General features: G+C 38.7%; 1 protein-coding gene across 1 annotated transcript in view; it reads right to left on the reverse strand.

The window, feature by feature from the left end:
- LOC122787873 (guanine nucleotide-binding protein subunit alpha-15-like) overlaps positions 1-25035 on the reverse strand; it is a 183146-nt gene extending 158111 nt beyond the window's left edge. Inside the window, exon 1 of the mRNA XM_044054790.1 lies at positions 24874-25035. Coding sequence (XP_043910725.1) covers positions 24874-25020 — 147 coding nt within the window. The 5' untranslated portion in view covers positions 25021-25035. The remainder of the gene's footprint in view (positions 1-24873) is intronic.
- Between the last annotated feature and the right edge of the window lie 818 nt (positions 25036-25853).

Consider the following 25853-nt stretch of genomic DNA (forward strand, 5'->3'; position numbering starts at 1 on the left):
ATGAGCTGATATTCACAGGAATCATAGCTAGTTCTAGGGTACTGAATTTTGTGACCATTATGCCTTGTCAATTCCCCTGTAGACTGTACCACCCCTTTCAAGAAGAACAGGGTGAGTAAAGCCTGGAATGAATTTCTGAATACCCAACCAGTTATCCAGGTAGCATTTGAAAGAAGAATGAGCTTTATATGCAGAGGGAATCTATTCTAGTGGTGAGGGAGATTCTGAGTAACAAATCTGTCTCTCCACCTTGTTTTTTTGATCTGCTGAAGCAGGTTTACATCATTTGTACTGGTATTTGTGTGACTGATTTGTGAAGGTACACGAGATCCTGGACTACTGGGTCTCAGACTGCTCAGAAGGCAAAGTACAGATCTCTTCTGAGGACCCTATAAAACAAAGAAAAGATGGCTAGTGCTTCTAGTCTTTTCTGGTTGCCTAGTGATTTTAAATATGTGATATTCAAGGGACTGTGCCTACCTCTGAAATTTGGTTACCATTTTGATGTTATAGGTACATTGTGTTAGGTATGTACTGAGCCAAAACACAGAATTTGGGTTAATGCTGAGATTGTTCTGCTTTGGAAGCAGTAGTTGATATTCTACTGTCTCATATGTCTGTGAAATGCACAAGCATAGTACATTAGTCGAGCTGTTCATTCTCTCTATATTTAAACATTTGTGTGTGCCTCTTTGCAGCTATTAGCACCTGTGTTTTTAAAGTTGTTAATTGCTTTTTCATCTCTGATTTCTAACTACATGTCTACTAATGTTAGTACCTGATAATGTAAGGATTATAAACATTGAACTCCATGATACGGCAGCCCATTTGATGATAGTCTAACAATAACGTGTAGTTGAACCGCTTCACCAAAACAAAATCATGATTTAAAAGGGCCAACTGGGAATTCATGGAACCCTATTATTTTAAGCCCAAAATCAGGAAATACTGAGGAATTTGGTACAGTTGGCAGGTATGATTCTATGTATGCATGTTATATAGGCTAGGAGTAATTTCAAGATTGAGAGATGTTGGGTGGTTGGGTTGGGAAGTTGTATGCATGCGAGGGGAGAAGATGTTGTGTTGCTGAGTGTGGTAGGAAGTTAGGTAATATGACAGTATTAAAAGTGTGCTGGGATAGTAGCTGTAAGTGCTTGGTACTGAGAGGTGGCATTCGTTTAGTAAGGAAGGAGGTGGCCTGGTTAAGTGTACAATAATATGAGATGTTGTAGAAGAAATTTTTGGTCTGGTTTAGAGTGCCAGAGGTAGAACTTGTATGAACAGTGAGTTATAGGAAAGTGAATGAAGTAACTCAGGTGATAGTACTGTGGGAGGTAATAGAGGGAGTTGGGAGGCTAGGTATTTGTAGTGAGGAGGTGTGGTGATTTCAGTGCTTGTTGTCTGTTAAACAGAAGTAGGGTGTGGTGTAGGGAGTAGCCTCAAGTTGATAAGATAATGATGGTAAATAAGGAGAAGTAGTTAGGTTTTGTCTGGTTTGTGAGTGCTAGGTGTTGAGTTGGTGCAGAGAAACGTGGAATGTGGTGTGATTGGTTGTAAGGGAGAGGGAAGTGGATGGGTGGATATAGGTTTAGATGTAGGGATGGGTGGGAATAGGGGTAGGGTAGAGGAGCGGAGTGAACTCAAGTGTAGTGGGTAGAACCTAGCCAGAGATGAGGGGTCTATAGAAACTTTCAGAAACCCAACTAAAATTAATGACAAAACAGTATATTACTGACAGCAGAGCTGTAAGTAAGATGTCAAAGTAGACCCTTATATCCTAATGCGAATTGCCTATTAAAAGAAAGGCTATAGATTTTGTTGCTACCAAAGATAGAGTAGGAGAGATTTTTTTTTTGGGGGTTAATGACTAGCCTTTTCTTGCTGCAGCATGAAAAAGTTAAGTAAAGGCAACTTGGTTTGGTGACAGAGGGGGTGGGGGCCCAGGGATATCATCCCAACAAGGTGTGCACACCATCTTAACACTTGCAGTATCACTGATATCTAATGCATTGATGCACTGTAATATAAATAATATATAAAATGAATGCTTCTCACAGTCCATTACCCTGCATTATTAGTACATTAAGGTTGTCCTTTCCAGCTTGATGTATTTAAATGAAAACTTCACATTAAGAACCTGCAAGTTTGTTATATTCAAATTAAACTTGTGAATAGCATGTCTTCTTTGGGACATTATAACTTTCTTATAGAATTTTTATCCCACAGCATGAAAGTATTACTGAAATGCTTTGAAAATATCCTTCTCACTGGTGCACAGAAAATGTAAACATCTACATTATTGGCTGTCTTAGCTTGTTAATGACCAGCCAATAAAAGAGAAATGAGAGACTTATGCCAGCTTATCATCCATTATGGAGGGTCTGAGAGAACTCCATACTGGGAGTGACTTGTAGCAACAAGTCAGCTCTGGGGGTGCTTGTTGTGTGAGCAGCACATGGCAAAAACACCTCTCAAGTTGGCATGATAGGAAGTGCACCCATCTACACTTTGTGGGGGTCTTGCATATTCCTAAAGGTACTGGGCAAAAAAGAATATTCAAAAAATCCATTGTTTCCATGTTAACAAAATAAATAACTGGAACAATTTGTGTTTATATATACAGAGTTAAGACAGTGTATTTTTTTATATTTGTACCAAGCTCACCTTCCAGTACACTCTGCTCACCCCACCCACTGCATGGCTTTAAATTATACCGTACATCACCACCTTAACTGGGTGCATTCCAGTACCAAGCTACGAGTCCTATGCCTTTTTTTTGAAAATGTAAAGTATTAGAAGAAAAGGTGTTATCAGATTTGTAACTTTGGTTATATATTTTTGAACATTTTATTTAGGTGAAAAAATTAAGCTTAATTTAATTAAAAAACAGGTTTGTCTAAACATCTGCTTGTTAGGTCTGAATTGCTTGTGAAATGAAACTAAGACAAAACTTGTCTCTTGATAGAAGTGCCTTACGATTTTGACTCATTCAGTATGCCTTGGTAAGACTTTCTGTCGAGCATTTGTTGGACGAAATTGGAAGTCCTTTACTATATTTTTTCACATAATACTTGCAGTCAGAATCCTATTTGGTTACAGGAACTGGGGAAAGTCCCTCTGCACCCTTCCTTCAGCCTTACACTCATGGTTAATCTCAGTTTTACTGCTGTTCACCTTTCTGTCTCTCTCACCTAACCAGTGCCAGTTCTCTCTCTCTCGCTCTCTCTCTCTCTGTTTCTTCACACCAAGCAGTCTGCACAATCTTTATCCTTTTTGTGTCATCTAATATATCTAAATCCTCATTTCTCTGTCTCCTATTACTGTTAAAATATGTCTTCCATTTTGATGAGGACAATTTTCTCTTTGGTTACCAGTGCATGTGTTTCCTTCACTCTCTCTCACTATTTTGCAGGTATGCTACCTTTCTGTTAACTGAAAACAGTCTCTGTCCTTACTTCATCCACATCCTTCTTCTGACAATCACAGATAATTTTTTACTTTTATTTCCATAAAGTCAGCACTTTCATTTGTATTTCTTACCAAACACTGCTTCAAATATGCCCTCATTATATTAAAACCTAACACTCTGAAATCAAGGCTGTGTCATACTGTTGTATATAAGCTTGCATGGGCGCAGTTCCAGATTATATATATAATCTTTCTCTCTCTCTCCTCTTTCTCTCCCCCCCCCTCCATCAATATGCATGTTAGATTCTAAGACATCATGACCAAGTAGCACAGACCCAAGCAGAATGGAAAAATGACTGCACCAGAAGAGTGAGCACAATATCACAGAGGGTCTGCAAGGTCCACAGTACTTGCAAAACTAGTAATGCAAAATACCAGAAAGAACTTGGTTTAGAAAATGTCCACACGGAGAGCAACAAACCAAAGCTGCTATACTGACATTGTGGCACAACTCCAAACAAGTTTCCAGTTCATAGATGTGTACTCGGCTAATGGCCCTGGAGCCTTTATAAGCCTAGCCCATAGAAGTGCTCTGGCATCGTACCGCCCGACGTTAGTTCTCAGTGCCTCTATCAAGTAGAGCCACTGGAATGATCCCCGGGATGAACTTTCTATTACCCATCCACTCATCAAGACTTCTCTTGAAGAGGGACAGCGAGGTGGTCTGCTTGACATGTATGGGAAGTCTATTCTACAACATGGGCAGTCTCTGGGTGAGGAACCTGTCCCTCCAGCATGTTCTGTTGATTGTGGTAATGAGGTTGAGGTCTCTGGAGTGTGTGGTGCAGAGGGATTGGGATTTCTTTAGATGTAGCATTTCTAACAGAGCTGGGTCAGACATGGCTTTGTAAGTCAAGCAGAGATCGCCTCTTAGTAGACGATATCAGACAGAGAATAGCTGGAGTTTTTTGAGTCTGTCCATGTAGGACATGTGTTTAAGGCCTAGGATCCTCTTTGTGAGGTACTTTTGTGGCCTTTCCAGCTGTTCCATGTGTCTAGTGAGGTACATGCCAAATGGGGAATCATACTCGATGACTGGTCTAATAAGGGAAGAGTAGAGAGAGATGATGACCTCTTTCTTCCTGGATGCAAAACCCTTGGTAATGAGATGTGCCACATAGAAGGACTTTCTGACCACAGTGACAATGTGGTGGTCGAAGAAAAGGTTGCTGTCAACCTGTGTCCACAGATCTGTTATAATACCTTCGGTGTCCAGTGGGCTCCCATTGATGTGGTAATTAGTGGGAACTGAATTTTTCCCAAAGGGGATGATGGCGCATTTTTTGGCATTAAGCTTAAGGCCATGGTTTCAACACCAGTCATTGGTCTAAGTGCCGCCTTTCTGTAGGATGTCTACATCACTTGGGGAGTTAATAATGGCTCCCAGCTTGCAGTCCTGCATGAACGTGGTCAGCCAGAGTCCCTCTGCATTGGCCTGGACTTCTGAGAAGTAGATGCCAAACAGGAGAGGACCCAGAACCGATCCCTGTGGGACTCCACTCATGACTGGCCGGCAGTCTAACTTGGAGTTCACTACTTTCACACTGTGGGTAATATAGGGATTGATGCCTAGTTTCAGATATATTTATTGCACACACAGACACACACACACATGCATAAACAGTTTCATTGATACTGTAGCCCTGAAGCTCAGTAAAGGCAGTCCCAAATGTTGAAAGCTTATTGCAGAAATTCCAGGGTGAACTTGAGTAACTGAGTACTCCAGCTGCTAAAGGAGCCATTCTAAATACTGAACACAGAAAGCAGTGCTGAAAATTTTAACCACTGAAGCAGGCTTACAACCTATTAATGAAGCATAAAAGATAAATAGAAAAAATATATATTATGTATGTGCTACAAGCTGAAAAGGCTCATTGAGGGTGCTTAAATGACATTAACTTAGCTGATTTAAGAAGCAGGCAGCTTGTGGTTATTTAAATATTTATTTTTTACTTTTATGCTACATGTGCCTGAGGTTTTGAATTTTTCTTTGTACTTTAAAGCATTGAAGAGGACCGGGCGAGTGTATCTATGCAACACTCTAGCAAGTAGTTGCAAGTATTGAGCAGCCATCTCAGGGAAGCTAGGAGGTAGAAAAGCATTATTTCTTTTAAATTGGTGAAATAACTAACAGAATAAATGGATAAGGTGGATAAGTGACATCTGGAAAAATGCCACTGTAAAACCTAGTCCCTCCAATCCATCAAACTTTTAGCTCATTTCTATTCTCCCTATCCAAGGAAACATTCCAGAAAAAAATTTAACTCACTTAATACATCAACTGATACTACCTAGTCTCAAAACCAGCATGACCTTTGGTCTAGTTGCATCTGGACAACATTCTTTTTGTATTGGACAAAATTCTAATTACTGAAGCCATTTTAATTGATTTCGCCAGAGCCTTTGATCTTGTCGATCACTCAATTCTCCTTGGCCATCTCACTAAAATAGGCATTAGTAATGACACATTGCCCTGGTTCAAATAGTACCTGTCTAATTGCTACTTCTCTGTGAATTCCAGTACCTCAAGCTCTCCGTTAGACCTTCTATGGAAATGTATCCACCAAGGATCTATTCTGGCACCTCTCTTCTATCAAAATGAATAAACTTCCTTTTGACTTACCCATCTTCCTCTCCAGCTTTATGCTGATGACATTGTCCTATTCTGCACCACCCATTCTCTCTCTTCTCTTGAACTAAAACTTCAGGATGATTTTCATGCCTTTATTCAATGGATTGGTGATAAAAAAAATATTTCTTAATTCCTCTAAAACAAAAACAATGCTTGTGTTTCTCTACTTATCTTAAGAGCTCATTTATGCAAAACCAGCAAAAAATCAAGAGCATCATTTAGAAGCTCAAAGCTGAATACGAACTTAAAATAAGCACTGAAATCAAAAATAACTACAAATCCATTATAATAAAGTCAGGACTTTAAAAACTAATATTCAGCAATGTCGAGAGTACATTCAGAACAATACGAGCAGACCAGTCTGCCCCAAAGGAAATATGTAATATCCCACCTGACAAATTCAATGCAAATTTTACTCATGCCATTGTTATAAGTGTTCCACATATTTCACAGTGCCAGCCACCTCCTATAATTACTATGGAACAACCCTGCTCAGCTTCTGAAATGCTAAGAACACCACTTCCATGGCCTCAGATAAAAATATCAGTGTGTCTAATTATCATTACCAAAATATGCCCTATCTGAACCCGTGCTACACCTCTTTAACCTAACCCTATCAGTGGGTTACATTCCAAAATCCTTACACAACAGTGGCCCATCATGGACCCTGGTAACTAAAGACCTATCAATCTCCCTAGCTTTATACGTAAAACTATGGAAGATGTTATTTGAGACTTCATTAAACTGGTCATTAGAAACCTCTTATCCCTGGACACACATCAGTTTGGCTTTGACCTGCCTCCATAACCTTGTTAATTTCTTTCAAAAAGTTCACTGAAGCACTGGACAATGGTGACACAGTGCATACATGTTATGTAGACCTGGCCAAAGCCTTTGACACTATTCCCCATGCAGGTATTATTGACAGACTTGTAAATCTCAATATAAATCCAGATGCTGTGCACTGGATAGCTATGTGGTTGTTTGATAGAAACCATGTAGTCAGAGTCACAGGTGTTACCTCTGCAAACAAGAATGTTTCCAGTGGTGTACCACAACACTGTATCAGGCCCTCTCCTGTCTGGCATCTGCTTCTCAGATCTTTAAGCCAGTAATCCTGACCTAGGATTATCTAAGGTTGGGGGTCACTGTAATCGGGTGATGTTATTCACTGTTCCACTGACAATTAATTTCTCCAAAAAGGGCTAATCTATTTCAATAACTGGTGCAAGGACAATGGTCTCAAACTAAACACTAAAACATAGCACAGTTTAATTTGATAAACAAAGTATTTGTGCATCCAACCATATGGACAGCACACCCCACCAATCATATATTGCTATAACAGTTCTAGGCACCCTTCTTGATAAATCCTTATCTTTTGACCAATGTGTCTCCATAGCAGATCAGAAATCCTTTTATCTGGGACCAACTAATATCCAAAGGCATCTCCTCTTGATCCAAAAAAGTCTAATTCCTCTTTACTCATCCCTCAGCAGACCTATTATTGAATAACATTCCCCTTTAGGCATGTTCTTGACAGATCTCTGAAATGCCTAATTAAACAAATCTGTGGCTTCAAGATACTCAGTTATCTGAACATACTGCCAGCCGTCTCTTAGCACATGGTTCCTTACTGACGCCACAGTCGCAATCTGTGTCAAGCATTTCAAGCAATGAAAGATCCAACTCTCTTTGCTCTCTTATTTCTTCACAGAATTTAAAGGACCTAAATCTTGGCATGATAGACTCATATCCCAACATATTCACAACTGTGGAACCAACACCACTACCCTTGACACCGTCAAGGTAAAATGTCAGTACCTAGTTTGGTAGTCCTAAATCTGGCTTCCAGATCCCAGGATTTAATGCTTTGTAGACTATTACCTAGTCTTAACCTATGATCCTATAGTTAGTAATAATTGGGGGACACAGTAACCCTAATGGGTCCTTTTGGGGGGGGGGGTCCCCTCTGTTACTTAACCTCCCTATTCACTCTTGAACTTTGCAAACATTTCCAGCACATGTGAATATTATGTATTCTTTATATTTTTAAAGGCAATAATTTATCAAGTAAGAATGATCTAACCTTGACATTACATGCAGTTTGAAATGTGCTCTAAATGTCTAAACTGCATTTGGAGTTTTATAATTAAATGTTGAATAAGTATGAGTACATAATTTCACTAGGTGTGTGTGTGTGTGTGTGTGTGTGTGTGTGTGTGTGTGTGTGTGTGTGTGTGTGTGTGTGTGTGCATGTGTCTACTCTACATCAACAAAATGCCACTTACCTGAAACCCATTTCACTGAGACAAAAACACTGACAGCAGCAAAACACCGACATCCCGGAACACCAACTGTTCACACCAGGTATGTAACCACTCAGCCATCCTGTTGAACTTTGCCTCTTACCCCCACGGTAGTGCAATCTCAGAGTTGGTTTATTTAGTTGGGGGGGCATAGCCCCCACATAGGGGACTGTGGGGAGGTGTGGGGGCTATGCCCCCACATAGGGGGCTGTGTTGGGGGGGGGGTGAAACCCCCACATGGTTGGATTTGGTTGTTTTTAATGAAAAATCTATGTTAACCAGATCTCTCATTTTATTTACTACACCTATTCCTAAGCATGTTACAAAAATAAAATACCCTCTTTTACAGAGTATTTTAACATTAGCAAGAAAAGTCATTACCAAGAACTGGAAGAATGAGGCTACTCCTACTACAAAGGAATTCTTCAACTGAAGTGTGTCATCTTGAACTCGATCAAGACAAGAACATTTAGAGTCATCTCTTCATATAATATATGGTGGAAATTTAAAGAACTGCTGGATAATCAGACTTTAATAATTAACTAACAATTATTATTATTATTATTATTATTGCATTTTCTTAATTAAAAAAAATGTTATACAGAACACACCATTGTAAATAGTTCTAGTTGTTGTTTACTGTTATTTTAGATATGTATTTTTTATTTCTATTATCATGGATTAATGTTTTGTTGTAAAAATTTTCAATAAAAACAACTGAGAAAAAATAAACAGTATATAAACAACAGCATATCTCTTTAGTTGCACTAGGCAGTGGTCAGGTATGAATGCCAATGTGTTGCCCATCATGTAAGATTTAAGATTGCATCTTTCAATAGCTAGAGGCATTACTAAGCTGATTTTAATAAAATGTTTGAAAGTGTCACTAGGGTCTAATTTTTTTTTTGTTATTTAGCTGCAGTGGAAATGATCTCATCTATAGCTAAAATTTTATGAAGCACTTGGGCTATAAGTAATTCCCATACATTAGCATGACTACTGAATCCTTGTCGCATCAATTTTTCAACTGTCTGTTATTTTATTTCACAAAATATTTTTTTTTTCCTGAATGAAGTAAAGAGTTACTCAACTTCTGCTGCACAGCATTTATCCTTAATGTTGTAACAAATTTAACGGGACAGAGATTATTTGGAAATGTTTGCTGGGGGAAGAGAGTGGGTAGTCTAATGTTTGCAGGCCTGTCTTTGAAACTTGTGCCAAAAGTTTACTGGAATTAATGGTGCAGCTTTAAAAACAACTTATCACTTGTCTTCTTCTTCTTCTTTTGGCTTTTCCCAGTTAGGGGTCGCCACAGTGGATCATCTGTCCACTCATGATTGGCAGTGGAGTTTTACAGTGTCGAGTTGCCAGCCCGGCACCCAACCTTCCACAGAAGGCACACACATGCACACACTCACACCTAGGGCCAATTTAGAGTGTCCAATCCACCTACTGCATGTCTTTGTGATGTGGGAGGAAACTGGAGCACCCAGAGGAAACCCACACGACCACAGGGAGGACATGCAAACTCTGCACAGAAGGCAGCCCAGCCGAGAATCGAACCAGGGAACCTCTTGCTGTGAGGTGGCAATGCTAACCGCTGCACCACCGTGGTCACCCAGAACTTGTCACTTGTCTACTGTGCCTTATTTGCTTTAAAAAAGATGCCTTCAGATAACTGCTTTTACATAAACATGGGCATTTCTGATGTTTCTAAACATCTTTAGGCTACTGCTTTTGATGTTTTATCCATTTTTGGAGAAAGGTGGAAAAGGACTTGTGACGACTGGGGAGAGATGGACGAAGGGCTGCCAGCCTAGTCAAATATAATTTGATATATAATTCTGGCATTTGTAAATAAATGCAAAAATACAGGCATTGTTTTTTGAGTGTAAAAGAATACTGTGAAATGTGGAACTACAAAATATGTGACAACATTGCACTCAACATTGCCCAGTGAAGCATGTTGTGACCATTTCATGTTAGAATTCGGCTCCAGTGAGTCTGGATGAAGGTTTCATGCCCATTGTTTTAAGGCCAAAGTTTATGACCAGAATTTACACATGGAAGGTGCTTTATTTCTCTGGTTTCTGCTAGAGAGTATATGTGAAATGCCTTGTATTGTTGTATGTTTCTGAGCAGGTGTTAGATTGCTAAATAATGCAGTTTGTGGCCTGAGAACTCACAGCAGCTGTCAACATGATGTAATATGAATATTGGGAAAACCTAAGTGTCAAAATGATGTAATTTGGGAGGGCCTTAGCAGAGCTGTTGGCTAGTGTTTAAAAACTATTCTTCAGTGAGAGTTGGGGTGCATTTTGATCTTAATAGCCAACTTATCAGCACCCTGCCTTATGCTCACATGTAAGTTTTAGCACTGTGATTTCTTGTAGGAATAGTTAAAGCTAGTAAAGATTAATTAGGTATTTTTCTTTGAAATCAGACCTGTCCTACTGTATTATTTTAAGTTTCTGTGTGATCTCTGAACTCTTAGACAGCTCTGTGGTGTAGTAGTTTTGTCTTGTGTTTTAATTATTTATTATTAAATAGTTTTAAAACCTTCTACCTGTGGTTGGTTTATGTAGAGATAAATTATGCTTTAGAGTACATTATATATTTATAGAGTTTACTGTCTAAGCCCTTCCAATAAGCCTAGACTGAATAGTCACATTACCATTGGATAATAATATTGCACAGTAATAATTGGACACCCTTTTAAGGGCCTTTTAGTAGCTGATATTATTAGTGGGTGGTGGCAGGGATTACTACCGTATGGCCTGGGTAAAGGGGCACAGCTGGAGAATCTGTGTCAGCCTTTCCCAGGAGTGTCTATGAAGTTGTATAAGTACTTATCTCAAAGTGTGTGTGTGTTGTGTCAACTACTTGGGCAAGGACATGAAGCACTGGTTGTACAGAAAGGGTACTGGAAGTTTTAGCTTGCCTAGTTAGGCTGAGACCTGGACCCTATAGCTGTGCCAGTGGGGAGTCTTATTGGGGACCTGGTGAGCAAAGGAGCAACCGGCCCCAGACTGACTGTGATCTCTGTGTGCACTTAAGGGAAATTGCACTTTACTGTGCGTATTAGTTATCCTTTCCTCTCTTCTAGGAGATGACCTCCCTGGTGTTAGTGGTGAGGATTGAGGCTCCTTGATTGCTGGGCCAGGGCACAGTCATCACAGGACTGTTTTTTTTATCAAAATGTGGCCATGTATATAAAGATTCAGTCATATAATTTCATGCTCCAGGGCTTAATGTTCCCACCTTGAATGAGTAGTTAAGGAAGAATTTTCAACAGGGAATAGAAACTGAAACTCGTGTTACACACAAACTTTATAACATTGTGACTTTTTGTACCATATACATTACAAAGTACAAATGTAATCATATGTTGCAACACATTATTCAAATGAATGTTTTGCAAGCAAGATGTTGGTGAACTGAGTGTCTGCAGAGACACAGTCCACTGTGGTGTAAAATATAGACAGGAACATTTATACTGTATAGAATGAGGAGGAACAGGGCAGTAATTGTTATGCTACAAGAGATGGCAGTAAAAGAATGTGAGCTGAACAGTGAAGGAAAACTACTTGGGATTGGAGTGTACAATAGAATGAGTGAAGACAGAGTGGTGAATCTGATTAGGAGAGAAACTGTGTAAATGGGTAATGGAGGTAGATAAGAGGGGGGGAGCGGAGGGAAGGTTTTTGCAGATATGTGACAATGGGAATGCAACAGTACACAGATCATTCTACAGGCCCAGAATTTATGAAGAGCTGGAAAAACAAAAAGACAACAATGAAAAGGTGACCGTAGGAGTGGCTTTTAAGGTGATGGCTCAGTCAAAACTAGAAAGGTGGTACTGGAATGGAATGCATCGTGGGAGATGTCATGTGAAATTGAACAAGGGAGTGGAAGTGGGCACTAGTGCATGTTTGGAGTGCTAGAAATTGGGTTAGAGGAGTATATACGCTTAGCAGTGGTGAATGGAGACACACTACTAGACTGAGGTGATTTTGTTAGAGGATGTGGAAGCTAAAAATGATGCAATGGAAGCAGTAAAGGAAAGGCACTCATCTGACTATGAACATGTGGTAATGGATACTATTGCGGGGGGAATAGGAAAGATGGGGTTTAGAGTTAGACCCAGGGAAATGAAGAGGACTAGAAAATCATCAATTAAGGGGGGATGATGGAAGAAATGATATGGGAGAATAAGGTAGGATACAATGGAGAAAGTGGAGTCTTATAACATAAGGTACTAAGGAGGAGCAGAACTATGCATTAAAGGACACAGAGCAGGAGGGGGAAAGGGAGTTAAGGTGACTGAAGAAAAGTAAGCAAAAATGATGTCTCAAATCTAAAATCTGTAAATTGTCATACTTAATGACAAAGGAGAGGAGGAGGAAGAGATGATGTGGCATGATTTGGTAAGCAGTAAGTTTCTGGCTGGCATCGAACCTCATCGACTAGAGATGGGAAATGTCTAGTGTGGCTCTAAAGTGTCCTGGGGAATTTGATGATGATGACAATAGAAGCGATAGTGTAGGTATCTGCAAAGTTTTATGAGGCACTGTATAGGGATAAATAGAAGGGAAGAGCTCACCAGCAGTTGTTGGTATAGTCAAGGTTTGATGCAAATAATGAAAAAAACTTTGAATATTCTATAGGTGATGGAGGAAAGGTTGGAAGTAATAGATCATGTGAGTTATTGGAAGGTTACGAGGCAGTAGAGGAAGACATGGTAAAATATTTGAAATCTCTCTATAATAAGCTTATGGGGAATATTTTCCTGAACATTTTAGAAAATCATGGTTGCACTACCCAAGTAGAAGAGAGGCAGGGAAGACTGAGGGGAACACAAGGACACTTTCCATAATCAACTCAGATATGAAGATTGTTACCTATATGTTGGCTAGATTGAAGGAAAAGTCTGGATACATTGGTGAAAGATGGGTGGACTGTTTTGGTTGAGGTCAGTCATCTGTCAATCCTGAATGTTGGTTATAAGACACAGAAATTAGGTGGAAAAGGTGAGAAAGGATGTAACTGTTTCTATAATATAATGAAATCTGATGGGATTAACTAGGATCTTCTGCATAGGGTTTTGGAGGAAGTGAAAACAGAGAAGAGGGTCAACAGGGGAAGGGAGGAGTTGTACAGAAACCTGAACAGATAAATACAGGTCAAAAGGATCAGATCTATAGAGGTGTTTGTTTATTTTTGTGTTATCCAGAAAACTGCTAGTGAGGACAGGTTACACAGTAGTTACATGGAGTGGAAGAAATTTATTTTCTCTACTTGTAAATGCCTGCATCTGTTTATTTAAAGATGTCAGATAGAAATTACCAACAGTGTAGTAAGAATTTGATAGGTTCAGATGGGAAAAATGACTAGAATATGAAGAAAGAAGTCAATAATTGCACCACTCAGAGGTGGGAGAAGTAGGGATGAGGTCTTGACGGTAGCTTTGTCATGAGCAAAATATTTAAACTTCAAAACATGGGTGGGATTAGAGCAGATAATAGGAAAGGAAAGGGTAGAAGTAGTAACTAGGCAGCTGGATAAGGGGTCGGATTGTGTCATCAACATGGAGGTTGATTAAGATGATGTTATCAAACATTTTACTCTGCTAGAGAAATGTATTCACCACTCTAACAATGGCATCAGTGAGGGCTATTCAGAGACTATATGATACATTTCTGTGGAAAGTGAAAAGGGATAGGGTAACTTAGAGGAAAATTAGGGCAAGGAAGTAGTAAGGATGGATGTGGCTTTTGGATCTGTGTAGGTAAGTAGTGGTGATATGTACAAGCCAAAGAATGAAAGGAAGTGTTGGAAAGAAACATGGCTGGGAAAAATAACAGAAAGAGAAGTACAGAAGGAAAACTAGCTGGGTACACGACAGTGAAACAGAGAGTTCCTTAGAATTTCTTCCCCCATTCCCCCGATAGTCCAAAGGAAATACGACATACCACAATACCCCCAACCATTACTAGGGAACAGGTCATCAATGCATTTTTCAAGGCCAAAAACACTGCACTGATGGTCCTCAATAACATCCCAGGATGTTTAATAAATAGCACAAAATAAGACCTCTCTGGTCAACTTGAGCCACTTTTCAACTGGAGCCTTCTGTCAGTTTTTGTGCCCAAGGAATGGAAGATGCGTACAGTCATTCCCCTACATAAAGGAGGTTCAACCACTGATCCGGGTAACTACAGACCCATAAGTCTTAACAGCCTCATATTTAAGGCCATGGAAAGAATCGTAATGACCATGATAAATGAGGGCATAGGTAACCTGCAAACGCTGGACCCATCACAGTTCGGTTTTGTTAAAGGAAGGTCATGCCTATTAAATCTAGTGGACTTGTTTGAGAGGGTCATCAAAGCAATGGATGATGGTAAGACTGTGCACAGAGCTTTCCTCGACCTGGTGAAGGCTTTTGATACAATTAACCCAGTCAGGCATTATAGACGAGCTCACTAATTTGGATATAAACCTTTTTCTCATAGCCAACTGGTTCTCAGATTGGACTCAAATGATCAAAATAGGTGAGGCCACCTCCACAAAGAGACCTGTAGAAAAGTTTCCCAGGGCTCAGTACTGGGCCCACTCATTTTTGGCATCTTTTTCTTTGAAATAGAAGCAAACTGGTGATGATTATAAGCTGGGGGTTATCATCGACTCCCCTGCAGACAATAGCATTCCTCAAGAAGGTCCATCTCTGACTAACAAATGGTGCCAAAGCTGTGGTATTAAAATCAATGCTAAGAAATGCATAATTATATCCTTTAGGAAGTCAACCATCCTGGCTAATTAAAATGTTGATAATACACCCCTAAGAGTCAACTCAGTGGTCAGGGATCAGGTATACATACACAAAGACAGTAGCCTTACCTTCTACCACCACGTGACCACCGTGGTGAGGAAATCCTTTTATGTTGTGCAACTTATAAGTAAGGGTGTGGCATCTAAGTCCAAAGAGGTCATTATCTCACTGTACTCTGCCCTTATCAGATCAGTCATAAAGTACAATGCACCCTTTGGTATGTACCTTACCAGGCATATGCAGCAATTAAAGTGACTTCAGATGTTCCTTACAGAAAGAATACAAGGCATAAGAAACCTTTCTTATGCAGAGTGCCTTAAAGCCCTTTCCCACTACTCAGTCTCCTATAGATTGCTGAGGGGTGATCTGTGCCTGGTTTATAAGTCATCCACAAACCCCACACTTATGATTCTCCTACATATTTAAGTCAAACAGTACCAGAAATACAAGGTCTAGGGACCTGAATTTTGTCTGTGACTTAAACAGAACAAGCTGGAAAGACAGGTATTTTCCCCAGAGACTGCCCCTCCTATGAAACAAGCTTCTCATCCAAGTGAAGCTGAGTTCATCCATTACCCAGTTTAAGCACAACCTAGACTAGTGGATAGGGAATAGGAAATTTACACCGGGCCTGCCACCCATGTCCCTTATGGACAGAGGTAGCTTATAAATGCCTGGCCCTCAATGTCCTGTTTGGGTACAGGATATCATTATTCTTTCAAGAAAACTTGGCTAGGCTTAGAAAGCCCCCCCCCCCCAGGGTGTTAGCATAGCAACAATTTATGAAGGTAGAGAAGGAAAAGGGGAAAGCTCTACAAAGACACACGAAGGATAACAAGAAACATTACTAAAGATAGTTTATGAATTAGTTGGAGAACAGAAGATTAAAGATGGCAAGAGAACAAGAAACGGTCATTAGCATGGAAAGTGGTAATGGGACTGAGGCCAATGGGGCCTGGAAAAGATACACTGATGAGAATTGTACAAAGATTGTATAAAAACCTGTGGGGTTAAGGAGAGAGTTGTTAATAGCCACTGATGAACCTAGGAGGTTCAGAGGGTCTGGGACCGGAAATAAAAAACATATATTTGGATTTTAAAGGAGCAATTTAAATATGGGATAGAGATCAGCATCAGTGGCAATGACTATATGAGAAAGAGATAGAGTTTAAGATGGTCTTCTGTGATGGACATCAAAGAGAGAGATGGTTAAGGTGGGCAAAGAAAGAGACCAGGGTATATGATGTAATGGATCAGGCTAAGGCTCGCCAGATGTTCTAATTAGTAGCCAAGGTGAGGATAACAGAAGAAGATGCGATATGGATGTCAATAATGGGAATGAGGGGGAAATGGTCAGACGACAGTATGAAAAGGACATGGATGGAAATAAGAAGTTGTCTGGAAATGTGGAATAGGGAACCACTGCAACCGTTAGTACCTCTTATTTTTGTTTACCTGCACTATGAAGTATCCATTCTGGAACTTACATATTAGACAATGAGGGGTAGAGAAGCTGCCTTTGGATGGGTTCCCTATTAGAATACCGAAGGCGCATTCTTTCGAATGCGTCTTGGTCGAACTCAAAAGATGGAAATGGCAAAAGATTGAAACTGCTTTTAAGTGAATTCTTTCCCTGGGAAATAATTCTTTTGGCTGCTTTGTTACTTTGCTGTTTTCGGCACTGTATTGCGGTCTCGGAGTTGGTATATATTAAGTAGGAGGGTGGTGTGGGGGGCAAAGCCCTCCCACTTAATGTAATGTTTAAAGTGGGTTTTTTTTTTTTTTTTTTTGGAACAGCGATTTTTTTCCCTAGGAAAAAAATCGCTGTTCTGGCAGTTCAAAATTGTAAGCTTTTGCTTACATGGGGTCGATTAATCACCGTTCACTTTTTTAAGCATTTGGTGATCTAATATAGACCCTTCGGATGTTATATACTTTAAAAGAATATGGAGCCTGCTTAAACCCTGTGGATATTGTGTGTGAGAATCAGTGCATGTATGTATGCAAAATCAATAAAGATATTTAGTCAGAAAGGATTATCTGTAGCCTTGGCTTCTCCATCATGACCCAGACTTGTTAGCAATCAAGAAGACATGAATTAAATAGGATTTATCCCGGTTAACACAGAGTCTCCTGGTTGTAACTGCATTAGGCAGGGCCATGGAGTTGGTGGGCTAACAATTTTTTAAAAGTCATTTCAACTGTTAGGATAATGCAGTGTTCTACATGTCTGATAAATATTACCCTGTTTGGGTGCCGTAAGAACTCATAATAAAGAGCTCCACCCAAAGTCAAATTGCTGAGGTTTATCATCTACCACTAGGCTTTGAATGCCAAAGATTATGAAAGCCTCCGTAGTTATTTCTCTATTCGCATATGATATGAAAAGAACAGCCTACTGCCTGTGAAGATTTTAAGATGAATATGCTGGAGCCCCCTGTAGCATGACCTTAATTTTGGATTATCTTAAGCTTTCTCAAATAATCTTAGAACCCATCAGACATATGGACTGATTATCTAAAGCTAAATGAAAGCTGATCTATTCCCAGATCTCCTGTGCCCATACCCTTTTCAATTGCTCCTTCTTTATGTGATGTTCTCACTTGATATTCCCCCGTCAGACCTTACTTTGACCACTTCTCTTCTTGCACCATCCACTGCCTGCAATGCTATGGACCAAAGCTTCTTATGTGCCATACCCACCTTGTGGAATTCCCTACCTGAAATGGTCCTTCAGTGTGACTACCTGGTTAACACATTTCAAGAAAATAAATACCATATCATGCTCTTCTCAGTCTAGTGACTGCAAACAGTCTTAAAATTCATATGTCACTAATCTCATTCATGAGCTGAGTGAATATGGTCTAGTCCTCTTTTACTGGTTATGTTTGAGAGCTAGTCCTCTTTTACTGGTTATGTTTGAGAGCTCCCATTGTAACCTTGACAACTAGAACTAAATCCTCTAAACATTCAAGAGTTTTTTGTAGAATTACATTGCACTGACTAGAACACAGTCTTTCAAAGTTTATTAACATCATCTCCTTTTTTACTAACAATCTCATTAGTTATGTCACTCCTTTAGTTACAGATCTGGTTTTGATTTAGTGGAAAAGGCTTTCAAATCCCCCCTCCATTAGCTGTGTCTCAAGAAATGAAGCAAAGAAAGAACTAGGGGATACAAATCTCCAGTGTTTCAAGAAGGAAAATGGGGGAGAAGCCTAGACTAGTGTACATTAAGGGGGCCAACATAAAGAACTTGCTAGAAAGACCTACAACAAATTCCAAATCTAATAATATGTTAAAATGTGGTCACTGCAATTACTGTAAATGTATAAAACTTTGTGACCAATTTGAAATCAAGGGGGTGAATATTATACAAGGTAAACTCAATTGTATTAATAAAGGGGTAATATACACTGTTATCTGTCAAAGCTGCCCCAGTTTTTATGTTGGAAAAACTGAGTGCATGCTCAAGGAACAGATTTATGAACACATTTATGATAAAAAACAAAGGACAACTACTGCACTATTTAGACACATTTCTCAATATCCTGAGCGTGAGATTATTTTTTTTAATTTTGGAGAATGTAACCTGAATTATTAGGAGGGCCTTGATCATTACAACTTGAGAGGGGAGAGTAAATGCAGCAACTATCCCTTAATGCTTATTGCTAGCCAGGCTTAAATGAGTTTGTTTCAATATTTTATTTTATTTTACATTTGTTGACTGGGCTAGTCTAACTGGATATATGTCCATTTTCAGAAGAGGCCCTGGGAGATAAGCTCCAAGACAGATAAATGAAAAACTTAGTAATCAATAAACAAAAAAAATGACTAAATAAAAATATTCATAATAAACAATGCAGAGTCCAGGTACAACAGAAAAAAATGACTAAATAGCAATTCATAATATACAATGCATATTATAGGTTACAAACAGAACATTCTGTGCGGACAAAAATGAAGTACTTATAGTGCAAGAATGATTATACTATACAATATGTGATTTAATAACATAAACAGAAGGACTAAAGTCAAAAGAGAAGACAGGTTAATTATATAAAAATAAAGAAATTCTTCAGTAGGAAGTATTTACAGAGACTGGACACAGTGTAGTATGGAGGGAAACTGTATTTATAGGTAAAAGGAATACATAATAGATCAGGATTAGTCTGGGATGGGCAGAGCTAAGTTTAATCAGATGGATAGATGCCTAGTCAGGTTTAGTACAGGGGCACAACCAGTGTGTTCTAAGGTAGAGTTTCAGTCTATTTTTGAAGAGTGATAAGAGAGGGAAGAGAGGAAAGGTCAGTGGGGAGAAGATTCCAAGTTTTTCCTACAGCATTAGAGAAGAGAGATTCAACAGTCTTGTTGTTAGGTTTAGTGGTGTGTAGAAGATTTTTGTGTGAGGAACGTAGGAATTTCAGATTTGTATATGGAGTGATGAGTGTAGATAGAATATAAGTACTGGAAGGTTTATAAAGAGTTTTATGGACAATGGTTAGTTGATGGAATTTAATCACGTTTTGTAGTTCTAGCCATCCAAGCTGCTTTATGCAATGGTGGGTTCTGTAAGGGTTTCCTGTTGCAAATCTAGCGATGTTATTGTAGGAAGTTTCTAGTTTGCTGAGGTTATTTTTAGAAAGGTTAGTAAAAATAGGTGAGGCATAGAGGAATGTAGAGATTAGATGAGTGTGAGCTATGGTTGTTCTAGCTGTGGGGGAAAGGTAAGTTTTAATCCTATAGAGGGAGCTAAGTTTTTTGTTGGCAGTTTTTATAGTATTGTTGATATGCATGTCAAAGTTCAGATTGTTATCAATGGTGATACCCATTAGTTTGGTGGTTGGGTCTGGTGATATAATGGTACCATTGGTGGATGTAACTGAGAAATCAAACGGAGGGAACTTATGAGTCGGATTAAAGAGGAGGAGTTTAGTTTTTTTGGGGTTCAAAAGAAGGCAACGCTGTGTGAACCATTGTTCAACTGTGTTAAATGCTTTCTGGGTATGAGAGAGAAGTTCAGATGTGGATTTGGCTGAGCATATGTGTGGAGTCACCAGCATATTGTATGCATGTGGCTTGGGGGATGGCTAGATGAAGGTCATTAATAAATATTGAGAAGAGGAGAGGTCCCAGTATGGACCCTTGAGGGACACCTAGGGTAACTGGTTGGAGGGCAGAAAGAGTCTTATGCCAGATTACTGCCTGTTGTCTTGTATCTAGGTAGGACGGGAACCATTTTATGGAAGGTGCATCTAATGATAGGGATTTTAGTATGTTGATGAGAATCTGATGATTAACCATGTCAAATGCTTTGGACAGATGAATAAATAGTGCTGAGGAAAGGTTATTAAGGTTGCGGTTTTTGTTTATGCAGTCTGTAAAGGAAAGGAGGGAAGTGGCAGTGCTGTGTGAGGGTCTGAAACCATGTTGACAGCTGGAAAGTAAATTATTTTGGGTTAGGTGGTCAAGTAATTGCCTGTGGATGCATTTCTCAATGATCTTTGCTAAAGGTCAAAGAAGGGCAATAGGGCGGTAGTTGGAGAGCTCAATGGAGTGTCCGCCTTTATGGAGGGGATAATATGAGAGACTTTCCATAGGCTAGGCATGTGACTTTCGGTAATAGTCCTATTGATCAGAATGGAAATGGGATATGCTATAGTTTTGGCTGATAGCTGCAGAAAATCAGCAGGTAGTTGGTCTGCTGAGGGAGAGCATGGTTTTAGTTTTTATATGAGGGTTAGAATGTATGTAGTTGGGACAGGTTGCAAATGAAAAGGAGGGGGTGATGTAGAGTTATAGGAAGGTAAAGTGAAGTTATTAGGTGATAGCTGACTAGCTAGTGTTTGGATAGTATTAGAAAAGAAGGTATTGAATGTATTGGCTGTATTCATGGGATTATTATGGTCAGTATTTTGATGGTTAGGTGTGGTGGATTGACCTGGGTAGAGTAATTGGTTAATGCTAGTCCAGAATTTTTGTGGGTTGTTCTGGTTAGTTTGTTGAAATTGTAGGTAGTAATTTATTTTATCAGAGAGTATAGCTTTCTTAGTGTCATTTCTTAACTGTCTAAAGGTTTATTGGTCAACAGGGTTTTTAGTCATTCTCCATTTGTCCCAATGTTTATTTCTAAGGTGCATTTTGTGTTTGGTTACTTTTAAAAGCCATGGGGCAGACTTGGTTTTAATTCTAATTAATCTGGTCGGAGCATGTTGGTTGAGAATGGCAAGGAAGTTAGAGTTAAAGTAACTGATGGCTTCTTCTAAAGGGAGGTGTTTTAAGGGAGACCAATTGCAAGCTCTTAGTTCTTTTTCAAATAGCTCAGGGTTAAAGTTCTTTTAGGATCTGATATTTCTGACAGATGTTGGATTGGGAGTATGGGTTTTATGCCTGATAATATAGGTAAGTGAATGGTCACTTATATCATCAGGGAGGGTTCCTGAATCATAATTGTGAGGATGATGGTTTATGAGAATCCAGTCTAATATTCTTGCTTTCTGGTTAACTTTATTGATCCTGGTGGGGGATGTAATGGTTTGAGAAAAAACATATAGGTTGATATGGGTTGTAGGGACGCTGCTACAATAGCAGTTCCAGTCAATGTTTATATCTCCTAGGATTATGGTTTCTTGGGACAAGTGTTGGGATAACCAGCAAAGAATATTTTCCATGGTGGCAATGTTATTACCAGGAGGAAGATACATACAGATGATGTAGATGGATTTGGCATTGTTAATATGAAGTTTGGAGATGAGAATTTCTGCATTGGAATCAAGAGGTATTTTACAGTTGTAGGTGGTTAACTGTAAGCCTGATTTAAATAGAATAGCTACCCCTCCTCCTTTCTTGGCTACTCGGTCGAGTCTTAGTATGTTATATCCCAGTGGAAGGATTTCATTGTCTTTGGTAGCAGGTTTTAACCATGTTTCTGTTAAGCAGAGGATATCAAAGGAATATACTTCTACTAGAGCTTGGAGTTGAGAAACTTTGTTGTTTATGCTACATATATTAAAACGGGCTACTTGGAGAGAGTTAGACGTTTTACTAAGGGAATCAATAGGGTAGTGATTTTGGCTGTGGAGAGTACTAGGAGTTCTTGTTGGGACTGGGTTAGAGTGGATGTCTCCATCTTTTAATGAGAGTAGTAATCCTATATAGCTTGGGTTCGAGAATTTGTTATATAGAAGTAGATTTTTTCCTGAGATTAAGTGTGTTATATTTAATATGTAGTATTCTATGATACTTTGCAAGTAGGTAGTTGGGTAAAGATGTTATATTAGCATGGTTAAAAAGGAGTGGTAGGGATAGAGGACTGGTTTCCTTGTTAGGATAGTGATGGTCTAGATGTATTGGGTATTCATAGGAGGTGAGTAGGTAGGCAAAGGTTAGAGGAAGAAGTAGTAATAGTGTGAATAAAAGTAGGACATATAATGGGGTGAGTGGTTTATACATTGTGCAAATTTACTATTGGATATGTGTAGGTAGAATTTGGAAGTATAAAGGGTGAGGATGGAGAAGTGTGAAGGCTGTTGTAAGATGGAAGGGAGTGTTAAGAGAGGGTAGATATGAGAGAAGATGAAAAGTGGTAAAGTGTTCTGAGAGTAATGGGAAGAGGAAGAGGTGTGGCTAGTAACTTCTAGAAGTAATTGGAAGAGGAAGAGGTGTGGTTAAGTATAAGAGTAGGACCCCTGGGGGTGGGTGGAATTTGGGGGTAGGGAGCGGAGTGAGCCCGCAGGGTGAATGGAGCAGGTTGAGACAGATACAGATGCAGTTATCAAAAAACAAACAGCAGAACTGACTCAAGAAGGTAAGTTTGAAGAGACAGATGTGGGAAAAGGGTAGTGAGAATTGAGCCTAGAACAGGTGGTTGTGGACAGTAGAAGTAGAGGGTAAAGTGAGAGGACTAAGTAGCAGTTAAGGAACAGCAGGAGAAAATTAATGTAAGAATCTGGGCATAAGAGATAAGAAAGAGAGAATAGTTGGGGTAAGGGAGCCCCCTAGTGGACAGGTCTGATATTGCAAGGCTGAAAGAGAGGGAGTTAGAGTACAACAAGGAAAAGGTTGTTGGACAAAGGGAGTTTTAAAAAGGGGATGGGAAGAGTGTGTGAAGTACAGCAGGGGGAGGGTAGCAAGTATCTTAAAATTAAAGGCACTGTCTAGATAACTTTGACTTTGTGTGGGGAAGTTGGCACAATGGTTAATGTGTTTACCTTACAGACACAAGGTGCAGGGTTTGATTCTTGCATGGGATAATTGGCTAGGCTTAAAATGGCCCACAAGGGCAGTTAACCTAGTACTAACCAATGAACCTCTTTAGAATTGTTTATTGCATAACTTATTTTTGAACATGTATTCTGAACAAGTGCTGCATAACTTTTATGGTTCAAGTGCTAGGAAACATATTGTTTCTTGTGACTATGCCACTGATTTTAGCAGCAGGACATTTTATCTGCATTTAGTAAATAGTAATGAACAGGATAAAATATATTTATACACACAGTTTTTGATATCCATGCATTTTGTTATATATTTTTTATATGACTCTTGAGAATATTTATGATTTTACTTAATGGGTTTACTAGTATTTTATCTTGCCTTAGGTTAAATTCTGTGTTAATTAATTAATATTATTATTATTATTATAATTATTAGCATTATTCTGTATTGTATTATCACTTTAAATCATCAAAAGGTGAACATGTGACTTTTGGAGAGCTATTTACATGCCTGATTTTTTAACTTATATTTTTATCTGATGAAGTCCTGTAGTTAAAAGGATAAAAGTACTTATTCTATGGTATTATAGTAATTTATGCAGAGCCTTTTTCAATGGCTGTGGCGTTCTTTTATGGATTTACTTGTTTTTTTAGTCCTTGTTTGTTTTTGGAAGTTTGTGCATTTAACCTTTCTGAATAAACAAAGAGAAAACAAAATCAAATGTTCATTCTTTTACCTGCCCCTGTGTTTGGCCCCTACAAACCAGAATTCTAGTGTTATGACAGCTAACAGCAACTTCTTATGAACAGGGCAATTATTTCATTAAAAAAAGAACTTCTTGACAACGGAACGTAAGCAATGCTTTAGTCTATGGGTAGTCTGTTGTCTTGAAAGAATTATATCTCCTGCTAACTTTAAGTGCCCCAGAATTCAATTATCTTCATCTTTCTCTATTTTATTATTGCAGTCATTTACTGCCATTAGGAGGTTTAGAATATGATTTTGGTCACCCTCAACATAGAAATCTCTGTCAATATTCCTTTCAAGGCGTGAATTCCAGAGTGCACACATCATATGCAAAACTCAGTCTGTGTGGCATCTTAGACTCTAGCTTTGATGGAAGTTGATATATTTTAACTTAAATTCTTTTACTTATAGTTATTTTTCCCTCTAGTCAGATATATACATATATATATATATATATATATATATATATATATATATATATATATATATATATTTTTATATATTGTCTGCTTGGTTTCCAAAGTTCTCTTGTTTAAATAAACTTTGAATTAATGGTGGAAGAAATGTAAAAAACTGGATGACATCCAAGTTTGTTGTAATTTATTATTTAGACAACACTAAACTCTCTGAGCTCTTACTGGACTAAATAAAGTACTGGTATCAGTCACCTTATTTTCTTTATTGCCATAATCGATGTTCAGGTTCTCCATGGCTTGGATTAATGCTTGCATGGCACTCATGATGTTGTCATACACCCCTGTGGAAAAGGCTTTCCGGTCTGATTCAGAGTAATGTTGATCATGAATGATCCGCATCTGCTTGATAAAGGTACTCTTCCCACTTTCTCCTGCTCCTGTAAATAATAGCAGATTTACTTTTTTTTTTTTTTTTTTTTTGAAAAATGTGAGGATCAAAACTCAAACAAGAGCAAACTGTACAATGGCTATGTAAAATGGAGAAAACTATATACAACAAACACCTTATTTTAATATAATAAAACTTGTTCTGTGATGTAGCCTTCATATTATTTATAAATGGAGTGCTTTAGTTTTCTTTTTTTTTTTTTTTTTCAAACAGGATAGCCCTCTGACAAGCCCAGATGGACTATCTGGTTAATGAAAAAAATAATCTAGCTATTCAGCTGTACAACAGAACATTTCCTGTAATCCTTGGTAACATAATATATTTTGAATGTCTTCTGTAAGTTGCAGGTGTCTTTTCCTCACACATTGCATATGCCTTAGCATGTTGTGTTCTATGAAAATGTTGAAATATTGACCTAACATAATTTTTGCTGCTTTAAAAGATCTATCTTGTTGTTTCTACAGCAGACTGTTTTTAAACGTCTTACCTTTTAATTCCAACCAGTCATATGAAAAAATACATCCGCGATACATTTACAGTCCCTTTGTTCTCGTTGCATTTCATGTTTAACAATGATGCAGTTACTCATCATATTAATATGTATTTACTGGTACACATAATCAAAGTATCTTCCTTCTGCTACATGTTTATTGCCCTGATCCCAGAGGCATTTCACCACTTCCATCTCCCTTTCTTACGTCTCAGTCTGTATGTTTGCCATTCACCTTCGCCGTCTTGTCACACACATTTTCAGTATTCTCCTTCAGTTTTTAACACCTTCACC

This window comes from Protopterus annectens, chromosome 13.part0 (assembly GCF_019279795.1).
Source record: "Protopterus annectens isolate FY-2018-M chromosome 13.part0, PAN1.0, whole genome shotgun sequence".
NCBI classification, from domain to species: domain Eukaryota; kingdom Metazoa; phylum Chordata; order Ceratodontiformes; family Protopteridae; genus Protopterus; species Protopterus annectens.